Here is a 17,455-nt window from a genome sequence, read left to right as displayed (position 1 = left end):
ATTTAAACAAACTGATCTCAGTTCATGAGACTGTGCTGTCAGTAAAGGGTTTAACTTTCGGCGAACGGAGTCATATGACAAAACAACATTGCACTGACCACAGCGGAGGTATATATGTATTATAAATAATACAATTATTTAATCTCAATATTTCATAAGCAATTATGTTTTTCTTTGGTAGGTAACTGTGTAATAAGCACAATCCGCTCTGCGTTGGAGTCCTGATCATGGTATATTTTGCGACAAAAACGGCTGACTATTCAATTCCTTACATGTACAAACACAGACAGAAAAAAAATGATGGAGAAAGGACCTCTTAACGCTGTTTGATTTACAAAATAAGCTTGGGACTTGTGACAGAAATCAAGTAAGGCATATTTTAATTACCACAAAAGCACGCAAATTCTTAACTATCACCAAAACGCACAATGAGACATTTTTGTTTGCAAGTGCTCTTCATGTCAAGTTCAAAGCGGCGCTGACACCCCCACGTGAATCATGAACGCAGCTTCACTACTGTTGTAGGTACGTCCCACTTAGATTTTGGGAAACATTTAATTTTAGTGCATTTCTATCTCTATACTGTGGAAGGCTTTGTTTGAAAAAAATTTATAAGTATTTTATTGTTAAATTTCTAAGATGGAAATACATTATTTTTGACAGGAAAATAAGTATTTATAGTGTCAAATTTCAGCACTTTCAAAATCTGCAATTAATCGCGAATTCACGATTAACTACAAAAAATTATTAATTGCAATGCAAATTTTTAATCTGCTGAAAGCACTAGTTTTTACAATGACCTCTTATATGTCAAAATATAGGAAAGTGTTATTCCTCATGACATGACCCCTTTAATGTAATTCTGCAATTCTTCCTCCTATTCCAGTTTAATATGCAGAAACAACTACAAGTAAGCCATTCGTAGGTTGACTCCAAGAAAAATGTAAACACTTTGGCTGCTATCGCAACATTGCTCTGTTTGTTTGAGCATCCCAACTAGCCATAGCAACTTTGGCTCAACCAATAGGGTGAGATTAGGGCGGGACTATCTGTTTGACCAACCAAAGAAAAATGGGAGCTATCAGGAAACCTGTTTTTGCTATTCTATTTTGTGCGTCAATGACGTGACACCCATTTTTTATTTTATTTTTGTGTGTCAGGATCTATAACATTTTTCAAAAATACATTAAAAACACAATTCACAAAAGACAATTACTTGAATACACCTCTTCTATGATAAACATGTTTTCATTTGCTGAGTTCAAAGTCATTTTGATATTTTTTCCAGGGCTTAAAGTAACAAAATGTCATGTGGTATAACCATCCGGGAAAAAAAGCTGAAATTCTTGAAAAAATAAATGTTGGCATGAGTGGTGTAGAATAATCTTTTAATTATTATTTCTATAAAAAAGTCAGTTGGTGTAACCAACATGTAGGTAGCCATTTTGTTGTCATGTGACAAAAACACATAAAACAGAGGACCCCTTTAGACCCTCATGACTGTGTGTGAAGCTGATATCAGATATTTAATTTATTTTTTTGAAAAGGCACATTTTGTTCAGGTCATATGGAGTAACCCTGAGAAAACTACTTGATTTTCTTGACTCAAATATTCATGAAATATGTAAAAAAAAAAAAAAAAAAAAAAATAATAATAATAATAATAATAATAATATCACAAATAGATTGAAATACTGTTTATGAGAAAATCAGTTTTTTAGGATCAACAGATTTCTTGGGACCGATAAGATTTGATCAAATACACAGTCAAATTCTCTCTGAATACAAACAAGACTTTATTAACTAATCTACAACAAACAACTAAACTAACACACAGACAAACATAAACATGGGTTGGTAAGTAAGCTTTGACAGAAGATGAATTGGAAATAATCTGTAACAGAAAAATGAACTTTATGGAGTCTACAGACCATGCCTTGAGAACCAACATTACTTAGTATGCCTCGATTTAGATCGGGTTACCCAGTTATCTAATAAAACAAGTCGTTCTGCATGGAATTGTTCAATTTCCTTTAGTTTTCTTCTGCATTGATGCACTTCCTTTTATTTTATGGTTACACCACATGACATTTTAAAGTCTTTTTTTGAGGAAAATGCAATAAATGTGTTTATATTTTCTGAAAGAAATTGTGAAAACAACATGGACACAATGATTACATTTCTATGAACTGGAAATGGGTTTTAAACTAGATTTTTTAAAGATTTCTTATTTTTATCACCTCGGACAACCTTATTTGTCAATGACCCTGGTACTGTACTGGTGCAGTAATTACTTTACTATTGAACTTCCATTATGAAGTATTGTAACCAAGGTTAATAACGCTGAAGTAGTATTAACTCTCATTGTTTGTTTTCTTACTTTTTGTTGCCATAATTTATTTTACAGTCAGTTGCTCACATTGTAAATGAATTCCACTGAGGATATGAATAGATTTAACATCCAATTTCACATTATCTTTTCCATGCAGTTTATTTAAGGATGACACACACTTTGAAATCTGAGTCATCAAATCAAATCTGTTAAAGCAATAGTTCACCAAAAATGAAAATTCTGTCATAATTTACTCCCCCTCATATCATTCCAAACTGTATAACTTTCTTTCTTCTGGGGAACAAAAAAATAGGAACTTTAAAGGATGTCCCATTTGCTGTTTTCAATTCAATGGCAGACTTAAAAAACATAAAAAGCATACAAAAAGTCCCAAATGTCATAAAACTAGTCCATGCAACTCGTGCATCATTTTCCAAATCTTCTGAAGGCATGCAATAGGTTTTGATGAGAAACAAGCCAAAATTTAAGTTATTTAACTTTAAAAATCTTGACTTCTGCCATTGCTCTCTTTTGCACGTTCATAAATGAAAGCAAAAACAGCTATGTTTTCACGTGAATGCATGACTTCAATTTTGTTTTGTATCTCACCAACACCTATTGTATGCCTTCAGAAGACTTGGAATATGATGCATGAGTCGTATGGACTACTATTATAACACATCTTGAAGCTAAAGTGAGTCACTATAACTGCCATTATATTGTTATCAGAAAAAAGAAAGTCATACATGTTTGGAATGACATGGGGACGAGTAAATAATGACACAATTTTCATAAATGGGTTGACTATCCCTTTTACTCATTTTACTCCAACATGATGGTAATGGGACTGTTGAGAAGCTGTTGTACACACTTTCTTCAGAAAATGTACAAATCTATTTTAGCTGGTAAATGTTGCTGTCCTTTCCAATTTATAAAGAACTGTGTGTCTATAATTGCTTGTTTAACAATTCCAGCTAAAGTGAGCCTTAAAATAATGTTTAGACATGCCAGTCTATGTACAGCTACTGCTCAATCACGACTGTGGCAGCGTAACAAAGAAAAGTTGGAATATTTATTCCATGTATATGACCCTCTATTAAACATTCTTTTGAAAATAAAGATAATCTAAATGTAGTCACTGCTATAAGACAGAGAGCAAACAAAGCAAAGCTAATATGTTTTCTACAATCCAATTCAAGCTTGTCTTCCAGAAGCAATCATTCATGACAGACATTTTGGCTTGTCTGAATATCGACTATTTCTCAACGTTAACTACTTCCCATGTCAAACACAAACTTGTTCACAAGAAGCACTTTGCATATTAGAGGTGCTTCCAGAATGAGCTATCTACTACAGGAAGTTCCTCTCGGTGTGAAGGGGCCAATGCATGAGCGTGGGCTTCCTGCCTGCGTGTGAGGGTGTGGGGTGGTCTGGATCAGGCCAAAACTGACAGGCACTGCCACAGGCAGCTCTTGGCTTCTCAAGCATTGCCACATCTTCAAAAAGCCCAAGTCAAGGGCCAGGAACTTTCCTTTCACTTTACTTAAACCCTCTCGAGACACCAGGACAAAGGGCAAAATGCAACAGCTACGGTGTACTAAGGATGACTCACCATCAAATAAGACCTGACAGTTTAAAAAGGGACAAACAGTGGCCTCATCTTTAGCAAGGACCATGGACGAAGAATGGATGAATGAGAGCTAAAGAGCAGTGGTTCTCAAATGGTTTTGCTTCAGGACTTAGATTTTACTTTGGACATCAAATGTTGACCCAACACAGTTCTGAAAATTGTTTATTTTTACCATGTGTTGTTTTGTGCATGGTTTTCATGGAGTGCATGTAACGTAACCTGTCCATGTTGATTGGACGCACTGCCTTTAATAGCCACAACAAAGGACAGGGAGAAAATTTATTTTCTGAACTAGTTTTGCGTTCCCTCGCAATATTTTTTCATTCCCTTCCTAAAAATAACCACAATTTTGTTCCAGTAACCACAGAGTAGTTAAACTATGGTATTTGTAGTAAAACCATAGTAACCACAAAAGTTACCATGGTTTTACTGCAGTAACAATATTTTAACCATAATATTTGTAGTAAAACCATAGTAATAATACAGAAAAACTCAAATTAAACTAATTCTGCAAAAAATTGGTACTATATAGTTTACTATAGTAACACCATGGTTAACTTGTGGTACATGTACCATGTTTTTTTTTATGGTTCCTATGGTAACTACAGTCATGGTAACTGCAGTTTTACTATAGTGAAACCATGGTTAATTTTTGTAAGGGTATGTTTTTTGTAGGAAAAATTATGGTACAATTACTACGAATTAACAATGGTGTTACTACAGTAACACCAAAATAATTGCGAGGGAACACAAAACTTATTGTGAAGGAACTGGTGCCGTCAGTTGATTACAATTTTTAATTGTGATTAATCACATAATTTTTTGTAGTTAATCACGATTAATCACATATTGAAAGTGCTGAAATTTGACACTATATATGTATCTTTTCTTATCAAAATGTATTTATTTCCATCTTAGGAAGAAAACAAAACAATATGTAGCAATATAATGCTTTATTAACATTTTCCAAACAAAGCCTTCCACAATATAAATATAGAAATGCACTAAAATATCATCAATTCAAGTAACATCAAAGGTTTCCCAAAGTCTAAGTGGGAGTTTGATTAATTGAAAGAACTAGTCTCCCCATAGGTTGCATATTCATTGCAATGGTCTTAAATCTCTTAAACTCTCATCCTCCACAATATTAATTTGCCGGTAAACTGTGGCTATCCGCTTTGTTACAGCAATAGTGAAGCTGCGTTCATGATTCACGTCAGGGCGTCAATGCCAGCATTGAGTGCTTCTTTGAACTCACCATGCACACTACATAGGCTGAAAAATACTTGATTTCTGTCACAAGTCCCATCTTGGCTTGTTTTGTATATTATATAGTGCTAAGAACTCCTTTCTCCGTCATTTTATCACTGACAGGGAAGCGCTGTCAGAGATTCTTTTATTTACTGAGATAACAACCTCGGCGGCTCTATCATAGGAGAGAGCGTAACGGTCCATTTTAGCGTGTTAAGACAGTTCTGCCCATAGAATGTCTATGGGACTGCCGCGTATGCTAAGCTTGTAGGCTTTCCTTGGTAGAAGGGCTCTGGCGCTGTGCAATAAATGCGTTAATCACAATTAAGAAAAATTAACTCATTAAATGTTTTAAATTAATCGCATGCGTTAATTCTGATAGCTCTAGAAGGAACGCAAAACTACTGCGAGGGAATGCAAAACGTATTGTGAAGGAATGCAAAGCATATTGCGTAGGAACATAAAACTATTGGAAGTGATTGCAAAATGTTTTGTGAGGGAACGCAAACTATTGTGAGGGAACGCAAAACTTACTGTGAAGGAACGCAAAACATATTGCGTAGGAGCGCAAAACTATTGCAAGGGAATGCAAAACTTATTGCGAGGGAACGCAAAACACATAAAGAAGGAATGCAAAACTATTGCAAGGGAATGCAAAACGTTTTGTGAGAGAACGCAAACTATTGTGAGGTAACGCAAAACTTATTGTGGAGGAATGCAAAACTATTGCAAAGGAATGCAAAATGTTTTGTGAGGGAATGCAAACTATTGCGAGGGAACGCAAAACATATTGTGAAGGAACACAAAACTATTACGAGGGAATGCTAAATGTTTTGTGAGGGAACGCAAACTATTGTGAGGGAACGCAAAATGTTTTGTGAGGTAACGCAAAACTTATTGTGAAGGAATGCAAAACTATTGCAAGGGAATGCAAAACATTTTGTGAGGTAACGCAAATTATTACTATGGAATGCAAAAGTTATTGCGAGGGAACACAAAGCATCTTGTGTAGGATCGCAAAACTATTGCAAGAGAATGCAAAATGTTTTGTGAGGGAAGGCAAAACTTATTGTGAAGGAACACAAAAAATATTGCAGAGGAACGCAAAAATATTACAAGGGATTGCAAAATGTTTTGTGAGGGAACGCAAACAATTGCAAGGGAACGCAAACTCACGAGGGAACGTAAAACTATTTCTGAAAATATATTCCCTCCCTGTCATTTAAGGGGCACTATTGAGAAGTCTTTTCTCCTCCCTTAAAAAAATGTATATGCCTATTTATTTTGCTATCTTGACTGTGCATGATTATAGTCAGTTACATTTTATTATATGCATTTAGCTTCGTTTTTACACTGTCCAGGGCCGTTTTAGAGCAGATCTGTGTCTCATTTTTGGGTCGTGAGTCGCAACACACCAGCGAAAATCGTAAGCCTTATTGCTTAGGAAAATAATAGCGCAAATCTTCTCAATAAGCTCTGTGATTTGAGGTCCTGTATGATTCATGTCCATAACACAAGCAGTGTGAAACAGGGGCGGATCTAGAAATTTTTTCATGGGGTGGCAAAGGGGTGGCATGCAGACTATGAGGGGTGGTAACACCAAAGCAAGCACCCATGCGTAGTTCTTATGAATCAAGGTACCAAGCTTCATTGCTACAAGTACTAGTTAATTAATTTGAGTCACTATCAAATTATAAATATCCATAAATTTGCAATACAACTGCATTTCCACAGGAACCACACATAGTAACCATTTTGCTAATGATTTGGCAAAAAAAAAAAAAAAATCTCCAGACTACCAAGACATTGTCTATTAAACACATCAACAAATTTTATATGTTCCTTAGCTTGACATAAAACTGGCAATCTGGAATAAACCACATTATGCAGGCCAAACTGTTTTATGTTAAATGTACCCATGGATGGAGTGTGCATGCATACCCAATGTTATTCTGCTAATAAAATCCTGTAGGCCTATCAACTTTGTAACAGCTGGAATAAGCCATTTGAAAGGGAACATTAACACAAAGTTAGTTCTAAATGAAATCTGTACTTTGGGTGGCAGTGCAGCAAAATTCATGAATATTAATTATTTTATGCACAATAAAAGATTCTTTTAAATCACCTATTTTGATAAACAGTCATTCTTAATTCAAGCACTTAAATAGATATTTCACATAATATGGTAATTTCATCTCTACATCTGCCACTATCAGTCTTGGGATTATGTTAGTCAGTAGATGAACATATAGATCAGCAATTTAATCCAGAACATGACTGATGTGACTCCAGCCAGGTATCCTAAGCAACCAAATTGGCCTGGTTGCTAGGTAGGGTAGAGTCACATGGGGTAACCTCCTCGTGGTCGCTATAATGTGGTTCTCGCTCTCGGTGGGGCGCGTGGTGAGATGTGCATGGATTCTGCGGAGAATAGTGTGAAGCCTCCACACGCGCTATGCCTCCGCGGTAACGTGCTCAACAAGCCACGTGATGAGATGCGCAGATTAACAGTCTCAGACGCGGAGGCAACTGAGATTCGTCCTCTGCCACCCGGATTGAGGCGAGTCACTACGAGGACTTAGAGCGCATTGGGAATTGGGCATTCCAAATTGGGGAGAAAAGGGGAGAAATAATTAAAAAAAAGAACATGACTGATTGGTCTAGTGATTAATTTTTGCGTCTAGTTTTCAGAGGTTCATGTTTCTAATTCACCCAGATATAACTTTTATTGTAATAAACCAAGATTTAATCTGTATATCAATGGATGTGTGTTACACTTTAAAAATAAAAAGCAATAAAAGATGCGGAGAGATGAGAGTAGAGGAAACACAGACACATTTACTGACTGTTCTGTTTTTGAAAAAACAGCTAACTCTGAAGTTCAGACAGCGACAACCACAAACTCTCCGCTCCAGCAGCGGGAATCTTCACGAGAGCATTGGTGACCAAGATGGCACAGCTCACAAACACCCGTCTCCCACTGCACAACCCAGCCATGGAACACTCAGTACACACAAACAATACAGCCGAGAAGGCCATCACAATGGGGGATATATTTTGATTTTCTATTCCCCGGAAAAGAGTGTGAGCTGCAGAAAAAACTGCTGACACTAAACAACACTGCTAACAGCCACAACGAACATATATCATAAAATTTTAAATAACGCATTCCAGTGCTGGATCGCCAATCAAAACATACACAGATCAGATGAAATTGAAACTCCAACTCAAGAACTGGAGATGTTTCATCTGGATTATACACACACCTGACAAAAGCTATTTCAGAAAGTGCTAAGGACATATATAGGCAATATATAGAATAATCATTCAGTAAAGACTTGGAAAAAAAAAAAAACTGAGAAATTAACCTCTTACCTCTTTTTTCTCCATGTATTTGTCCACATTGTCATATTGCTGTTGAGGTTGAGGAAATAAGCTCAAAAACCTAAACTCGCGAGTACCCAAACATTTCACATGCGCTGCAGCAGCAAGTATGTGATTGGCTGCTGCTGTTACCCATCATGCCATTGGCCACTTCTTTAACCCATCACGCAATTGACCACTGATATACTTTTACGTGATTGGCTGTCGCTGTTATCAATCACACGATCAGTCTGTGTAGTCATTTGTGCGTCCGGTGAGAGTTGAGGCAGTTCCACATAAATAAACCCTTACCCAATATAAACATTTTACATTTATATTTTATACATTTGTATACTTATACTGGGGTGGAAGATGGGGTGGCAATGCCTTTTCTTAGGGTGACATTTGCCGCCTTTTGCCACCCCGGTAGATCCGCCCCTGCTGTGGAACGACGAGTTACACTGTAAAGTTTAATACTTCAGGGTAAGGAGTGTTAAAATTCCTAACCCTAAATACAAGACTTGAAAGCACCACAAACAAATTTCCATAGCTCTTTAAAGGCAGTTTTAAAGGGAACAAGAAAAATGCTTCTGAAACGCAAATGGGTGGCAAAGGCAAAACAAGCCCATATGCAAAATTAAACTCATAAAAAAGACTAATGAAAGAAGTCTTTCATTTACAGCCCCCATCAGTCTTTGGTGTATTGCAAAGAATAGATCAAAGGAACACAAATTTTCCATTATCCAGTTAAGAGGGCTCTTTACTTCTGCCAGTATCTTACCGTCGCTGTGGGCATAGTGATACTAATGGAGCTTTGAACACTGTCCCTTTGCAGAGGTGTCCTGCTTGGGAGACAAACTGATAACTGCAAACCTTTATCTGACAGACCACAGTCTTAAACTCAGACAGCATCCCCACAGACTGCCTGATGCGTATTGCACACAAAGTTGGTGAAAACATCACAAATGGTTGTTGGTCGCATTATATATTGGTCACAAAGTTTTTCCCTGTCTTAGTGGGTAGTCCTTACCAGAATAAGCTATTATGTGGGCCAGACTTTATGCCGAAGGCCAAAATTACCTTTCACTAGACCTTAACATCAGTCGAGGTAAACTATTCTATTAATAAGTCATTTACAATGGAACCAATCCAAAGTGATAACATTTTTTATTATTTTGACACACTCCAGATTAATAGTTGCCTCAAGAAACCTACATGCCAGCACAGTTCAGTTTTCTGTCAGCATTAAACATTTTAGGAAATATATGAAAGATAGCACATGTGAATGTGGGCATCCAGTCTTCAGGGCATGAACCAAAGCTTGTCTAGCATGACTTCCTGGACAGCAGAGGACACAACATTCAGGCTTGGACTTTTGACTTCTGGTTTGGCAGTAAAGGGCTCCAATTTTAGGACTGCATGTGCAAATCAGCAGAGTTTACTTCTTAAATACAGTGAGACCAAAGCACAACCTAAACCACGTCGAGGTCTATGTCTACGTCCCTAAAACCTTGCAATGTTAATACAAACAAACAGACATTCATTCAAAATTGTACACATAAAATGTAGATTAAAACAAGATGTCTTTTAATCAATAATAAACTCACAATTATCTCTTTAACCAAGGTATATCCTCAGGTGTTATTGATTGTATTCTACTGTAACCTTACATACGTCTGAAAAATGTCATGGGATCTAATAACTTGGTTCAATGGGTTCACTGGGGCAGGATTGTCCCTTCAAGAGCGGCTTAAGAATATTTGCATCGCACCTGACCTTTCATGTGCCTTGACTGTCTAGACAGAATTATCAGATATAAAATAGGATCATTATTCATCCAGATAAAAAGGTTTGCAGAAGAAAATTTCCAGGTTTAAATTAAGCTCAATCAACAGCATTTGTGACAAAGTTGATTACCACAAAAATGTATTTCGACTAGTCTCCCCTTTTCTTAAAAAAATAAATACAAAAAAAAAAAAAAAAAAAAAAAAAAAAACACAAATCAAGGTTACAGTGTCTTACTTCCAATGAAAGTGAATGGGCCCATTTCTTGGGGGTTAAAAGGCATAAATGTTAAGTTTATGATTATATAAAAGCAGTTGCATTAGTTTTTCTGTTAAAACTTGTGTATATCATTGTGTTCTATCCATTTAAAATAGTAAAATGAAAGTTTACTTAATCTATTTGAGTTTGGACTACATGAATACTTTCTGTGGTGTTAATGTAGCATTGATGAAACTGGGCAAGGGTTTAGCAAATACTGTGCTAACCATAGTATAGTTACTAAACTACACTCTTCCAACCAGCATGTATTTAGCACGCTAACATTTCACTGTCACTAGCACTAGTTCACTATAAATAAATAAAAGAGATTTATTTGAGTTACACTTAAATGGCAGGCTTACCCAATTAAACTAGGTTCTTTCTACACAAAGTGTTTGTGTTTAGATTACATAGTAATTTTAAGTCAAGAAAACTCATTTCAAACGAGTGGAACCACTGTACATGATTGAATCAAGTTCGGTCAAAGAGCTATTTTTTTTTTTTTTTGTGTTCACTTCCATTGTAAGTGCCTCACTGTAACCCAGATTTTTATTTTTCAAAGAAAATTATTTTTGGGGGGTAATCAACATTATGCCATTACTCACTCAGCTGTGCAAGTCAGTATTATTACAATGTACTTTTCTTTCAGGAAAACTTAAGACACTAGCAACACATGAGCAGGAATGAGCACCGACTTTTGTGAAATATGTGATATGATGAAAGAAAATTCATTTATAGGCTACTTATACGTAACCATGCAAAACTTAAGTTGAGAATGAGATTATATTCAAAGCTGATTAACTTTTGCCTTTCCCACACAGATGCAGGGCAAAGTTCATGTCTGATTTAACCAGGCTGGATTTTGTTGGATTTGAGAGAGATCCATTTCAAAACATCAAAATCTGTGAAACGGTGCTTGTTAAATATGAAATTAGTGTACCGTAAACCAATCATAAGCTAATAGCATATCACCACACATATGTCACATGTTGAACTAGGCCTATTTCTGGTTTTGTGTGAATTATTTCTAGATTAAAACTCTATTTTAGCTGTGTCGCATGTATTTTAGGGGACATATTTTGTGATTTTATAGTTTTGGCCAAATAACCCCATAGTATGAATGCACCAGATGTTAGGCAACACTAACACAACTCGTCATGTGTTATAATCATGATATCATTTAGCGAAGTGTCCAGGAGGAGCTCAGAAAATGTATTACCAAGGAGGGCCGACACATTCGGTAACAGGACGATGAAATAGATTGATAGATTTAAAAGTAACAATAATAGTTCACCTGAAGAGCAGAGTTAGAGTCAAGACCACACCCTTTAAATCCAGTCCAATACCAGACCATTAAAGACCACTGAGTAATGAGACCCAGATCAAGGGCATGTTTATGTGGTCTCGAGAGATCTCAAGATCAAGACCACAAGTTCAAGACTCCAGCTCTGATGAAAAGGTGACCCAATCTATAGTTTCAATCAAATGTGAGGTACTAACTTATACTGGAGCATATCAGTACTATATTTTCTGAATATGGACCAGCATATCCTTTCAAATCATTTTCAAATGGCAGTCACTAATGCCACATATTTTGCTCTATTTTCAAAGATGCTGTATGTGCTGGATTTTGTAGACAAACACACCGCAAAAACGTCATATTAGGAGGTGTTTTCCAACACGCAAAAACCTGGCAGTGCTCCTTTCCAAATGCTTACAATTCAAGGAAAGAGGTGATTTAGGTGCTCGCATATTTTGGCAGCTGCAGATCCAGTTCTTGCAAAGTTCACCTTTCTGGATCTTACAGCATAAAATGTCTGCTAAATCTGAGGCATTCCTTGATACATTTGATTATGGGCTGTGATTTTCCCTGGAAATGCACATTTAAAGCAAGCAGTATGAGTCAAAATCTATCAATACATTCATTTAGAAGACAAGAAAAACAACAAGCTGAGCCACAGGAGAGAAGATGAGTTCTCCACATAAAGGGAGAAAGCACACTTTCTTGCTTAGATTCATCTCTCTCTCTCAGACTCTCACTCAGTCTCTCTCTCACTCTCCCTAAAACAAACACACAAAATGCTGAATACCTTTTACATCTGTTGCAACTAAAAGTTCAAACAGGCTGCTAATCCCCAGTAACTAGACTCAGATTTCTTAAGCAGGCGGTGCATACCTCACTACATACTTCATACCACTGGCACCTATGGTTCTCACATCATGACCATCACTCACTGTTTACCCCCTCTCTACCTCCAATGGTCTTTCCCATAACTTTGACAGACCATTGGAAGGGAAATCATTCTACTATAAGGGAAAATTGGGGCTAGTTGTTACACTTTTTACTACAATAAATACTCTCAGGGTAGATTTATTATTAATTTTTTGTTTTAATTCTGTTTAGCCAAAAAAGTCTATAGGCTTTATGTCTAAATGGAATATTCCATTTATTATTGCCCAGGATAAAATATACAATTGACCTTTTGTAACATTGCCCCAATACAAATGTGGAGCCTGACCTCATGAAAAAAGTGGCTGTGGCGACATTTGTCCCTTACAAGTGTTGCGGCAGTTTCAAGGTGAATTGTCCACTGAGTGGCGCTAGAAGCAAGTTACATTTTGTCCTAAATTGATGAGGTTTTACAGTTAATGCTCTAGTCAAGACTAGTCAAGAACGTAAGCTGTCATGTGAGTCGAAAGTGTCATAGAAGCGACACGAAATGACATGGTTGCTTCAGAAAATGTGCTTTTTATGTCACATTTGCTTTTAAAACACTATCGGTTAGGTTTAGGTGTTGGTTTAGGGTAAGGATGTCTGTTTTGTTTACCTCTTATTTGCTTTTAGGACACTATTGGCTAGATTTAGGTTAAAGTTTTTAGTTAGGGAGGTATGTTTTACTCATTAAAACCTCCATCTAACATTCCCCTAAACTTTGTCTGATTACGACACCATTTCACTCGCTTTTGCGCCCCTTTACTGGACATTTCACTGGGAATCTGCAGCAAACGTAATAAGCACGTCATTTCATTTTGATTTTCTTTTTTTTGCCAAGGTCACATAATTTTCATGAGATCAGGCTGGACACTTTCGACCCGTGTGTTGACTCGGGTGCTCTCCACCCTGTAACTCTGTCTTTTGTATCGCAAGTTCTATTAGTTCAGCTACTATGCAATTTGTTTGAACTTGAACAAGCTGGTAACTGTAGTTGTTTATGAAATGCAAATGTTGAAGTGTATTGCCTTATAAGTCATGCACTATCGTAAAAGTGTTTTGATGCAACAATATAGCATTGTGTGATGAACTGGGTGAAAAGTGTTAAAGTTAGTAAGTGATAAAGTAATTTTAATTTGAGTTTACAAGAATTGCAATTCACAAAAATCCAAGCAGTTGCATTTCAATAATTGGACTTCTGACTCAAAACCTTGCTGAGATGTCGCCTTTGTGCCAACTAGCTTTTCGGGCAAAATTCTAAATTGCCTCTTCAATCCCTGTGTGAAAACATGAATCATCTTCGCAACTAATCTTTATTTAGTCATTGTTTAGATGGATCTGAGCCTGTAAATCATTATAGCATCAGCGTTCTCATGATCCCAAAAGCTCTGACCAGCAGCATCTGGCTTGCGTGTGTCCATCCACCCATAAGAAAGCATTGCGTCAGTTCAGACAAAGGGGTAAGCCCCGTTCCACATGTCAGGGCTGGGACAACCTCTCCCTGTCACACCCCAACAATCACAGTCAAAACAACGTCACAGTGGGTGTGTGCAGCTGCAGGCGAGCAGGAACGTTGATGTTCATTGAAACAGTGTCAAAGTATAAGTGCATTGTAGAAGCTGTTGATTGACAGGTAAAGTGATGCAGGTAGGGGCTTTTAGTGTAATTATTACAAGGGTGGTGACAAACATAACCATGCACTGAAAGACTTTGGAAATCACAGGGGTCCAACAACACTTATCTGTAAGTAGAACCTTGCATTCAGTAAGTGATAATTAACTGACCGGATGGGCAGCAACATACCTCCTGTCGTTTCACTGTAAAATAAAGGGGGAATTTTCCTTCCAAAGTCTTTCATGTAGTCATTTGTGCCACACATTTAAAGCAAATTTTCTTTTTAAAGTTCCCCCAGGTTACATTTCTCTCAATAAATGCATTGCAGAAAAATGCACAGCATTTACAACTTCCCTCATGGGATTTTGTAAAATATTCTTTCTTTCTGTTTTTCTTTCTTAATATCTATCTAACAAAAACATAATGTGGTGGTTCCATGGTGAAGTGATGGTATCAAATGGCAATATCATGGTACTTTAATGTTTACCATGGTACTGGAAGATTACCACATTTATGTACCATGAAATTTACAAGGTACACCAAGGTTCTTTAAAGAATATTATGGTACTACCATCGTACATGTCCAAAATTCATGGTAACACCATGATATGTTTTTTTATGCTGTCTATCCATCCATCCATTTGTCTATCCATCATCCATCCATCCATCTAATAATCCATCCATCCATTCATTCATCCATTAATCAATCCATCCATCCATTTATCCATCCATTAATCAATCAATCAATCTATCTACTATCTATCTATCATCCATCCATCCATCCATCCATCCATTTATCCATTCATTAATCAATCTATCTATTAATAATCGATCCATCCATCCATTAATCTATCTATCTATCCATCCATCCATCCATAAATCCACCCATCTACTAATCCATTCATCCATCCATTTATCAACCAATCAATCAATCAATCAATCAATCAGTCAATCCGTCAGTCGTAAGTTTTACATTTAAGTCTCTCAACCCGTATTTCTTTCTCAAATCTCATTAACAGTAAAAGGGCTTAAATTCATTTGATCAAATGAAAGTTAAAATGTGTTTTACCTGTGTCTGCTCGCTGCCCGCGCCCCGTTTAAAGGCTGCGTCTGTGTCTGAGTGCCAGCGTAAAGGTTATACCGCTGAGGATACGAGACGCTCCGAACATCTCCTGAGAAAAGCGAAACCAGCATCAATACCAAGGGAACTGCCCCATCCATCACAGCGCGCGTCGATCTCAAAAAATATCTAGCACTATATATCTGATACTGATTAAGTCTCTTTGGTGAGCCTTTATTCCACCAAAGCAGCGGTTTCACAGTAGTTACAGGAGCTTCTTTACACTCCCAGAAGTTCGTATTATCGATCCATTACGCGCGTCTCGAGCGCCGTTTCCAGAACTGTCGGATAAATCTCTCAAACTGACGCGTAACTGCGCTTTACCTCCTCTCGCGCTGATAAAACAACCTGCACTCCCTCGATCCTTCTTTTGAATTGTTTGTAATATTTGTCGGTACATCCAAACAAAGCAATCCAAAGGCTTCCTGAAACCTGGAAGTGTTTTCTGGGAAAGGAGATGTAGCTGGATTGAGGGACCCAGTGCGCTCTCTCTGACGCTCACCAACGTCCCCAACATTCTCTCTCCTCATCTCCCTCCCCTCAGAAAGCTCCTAAAACCCTCCCTCCAGTACACACATGACAGAATCACGGTCATCTATGCCTAAAAAGCCAACATTACCACGTGTGAGAATACCAAAACTGATTATGAAATCTCAGTGACATGAGGAACAATGATTGAAACCATATGGCCGATGTCCTACATCTGATGCTTATTGTGATCACTTTGTGAGCAAAGAAGCTTTTGTTTTTTGAGAGCCCACTGAGTTTGACTTCATTGTGCAGTTATTTTTGTAAAAAAGCGTAGCTTTGTTAAAGTTCAGATTTCATACAATTACACATGATAAAATCTACATGGCTGAATATTGCAAGGACTATTTCACCCCACAATCAAAATAAATAAATGAATAAATAAGGCTTCTTTTTAGGCATTTTCATGACAATTAAACACTTTTCCCACAAAATCTTTATTTAATGCAAAAAAAATAATATAGTAAAAAATAAATAAATAAATAATATATATACATTTCATAACTGAATGCACAATAATGCAACAATAATTATGATTTACTATGAAGTATTTATAATTATAGTATTTGTTATACTGACTGTAATTTATGCTGATTTAAATAAAAAAACATTGCATTACAGTATTTTTTATCTCAATATTGGCTAGCCAGTTTGGGAAAATATTAAAGAAAAATGTGTCTGATAATTGGCATGATTGAGCTTGACGAATGCAGTCAATATTACAATTTGTGTAAATGGAATGAGATTATTTACATATGCTGATTTATGCTAATTAAAAAAAAATTGCATTGCAGTAATTTTTACTGTAATACAGTATTGGGAATTTAATAAGAACAACTCAAAAGTAAAACATTCAGACTTTCCGAATTTTAAGGAAATGTGCTTAATTGTCATGAAAATAATGCCACAATGCAAACAATTTTAATGGTCCCAAAATATGCTTTATTTTCTTTTTGTTTAATTATATATATATATAATTTATTTATTTATTTATTTATTTGGGGGGGGTGAAATGTCACCTGGGCATGTTTTCATGAGATTCACCCATCCAGTTTGGCAGCACACTAGATTTTAAGACACTTCATAGCTTACATTTTATGTGAAAAGGTGACTGCATTTTTATTTTTCAAAGATCTTTCCCCTTTTTTATGATCTTACCCCTTTTTTATGATCTTACCCCTTTTCCTGACTCAGCCCCTACGTTTATGCCGATCTAAGGCTTTGTATGGACAATTCAAAAATAGTGCTTTAAAAACACATTCACAATAAATGTCAGCCAACTGTACACTATTTTAAAGAATGTGAACAGCCTTTATTTTAAAACAGATCTTGGAATGTTTAAAAAATGTTTCTCACTGGTAT

At 36.5% G+C, this 17,455-nt stretch overlaps 1 protein-coding gene across 1 annotated transcript in view; it reads right to left on the bottom strand.

Annotated features, from left to right (window-relative positions):
* LOC127455618 (EMILIN-1-like) overlaps nucleotides 1-16,053 on the bottom strand; it is a 45,744-nt gene extending 29,691 nt beyond the window's left edge. Inside the window, exon 1 of the mRNA XM_051723667.1 lies at nucleotides 15,515-16,053. Within this exon, the coding sequence (XP_051579627.1) occupies nucleotides 15,515-15,666 (152 nt within the window). The 5' untranslated portion in view covers nucleotides 15,667-16,053. The remainder of the gene's footprint in view (nucleotides 1-15,514) is intronic.
* Nucleotides 16,054-17,455: the final 1,402 nt, after the last annotated feature.

Source organism: Myxocyprinus asiaticus, chromosome 17 (genome assembly GCF_019703515.2).
Source record: "Myxocyprinus asiaticus isolate MX2 ecotype Aquarium Trade chromosome 17, UBuf_Myxa_2, whole genome shotgun sequence".
Classification (NCBI taxonomy): Eukaryota; Metazoa; Chordata; class Actinopteri; order Cypriniformes; family Catostomidae; genus Myxocyprinus; species Myxocyprinus asiaticus.
Note: the sequence above shows the minus strand (reverse complement) of the source record. Positions and strands in the feature narration are given on the sequence as shown.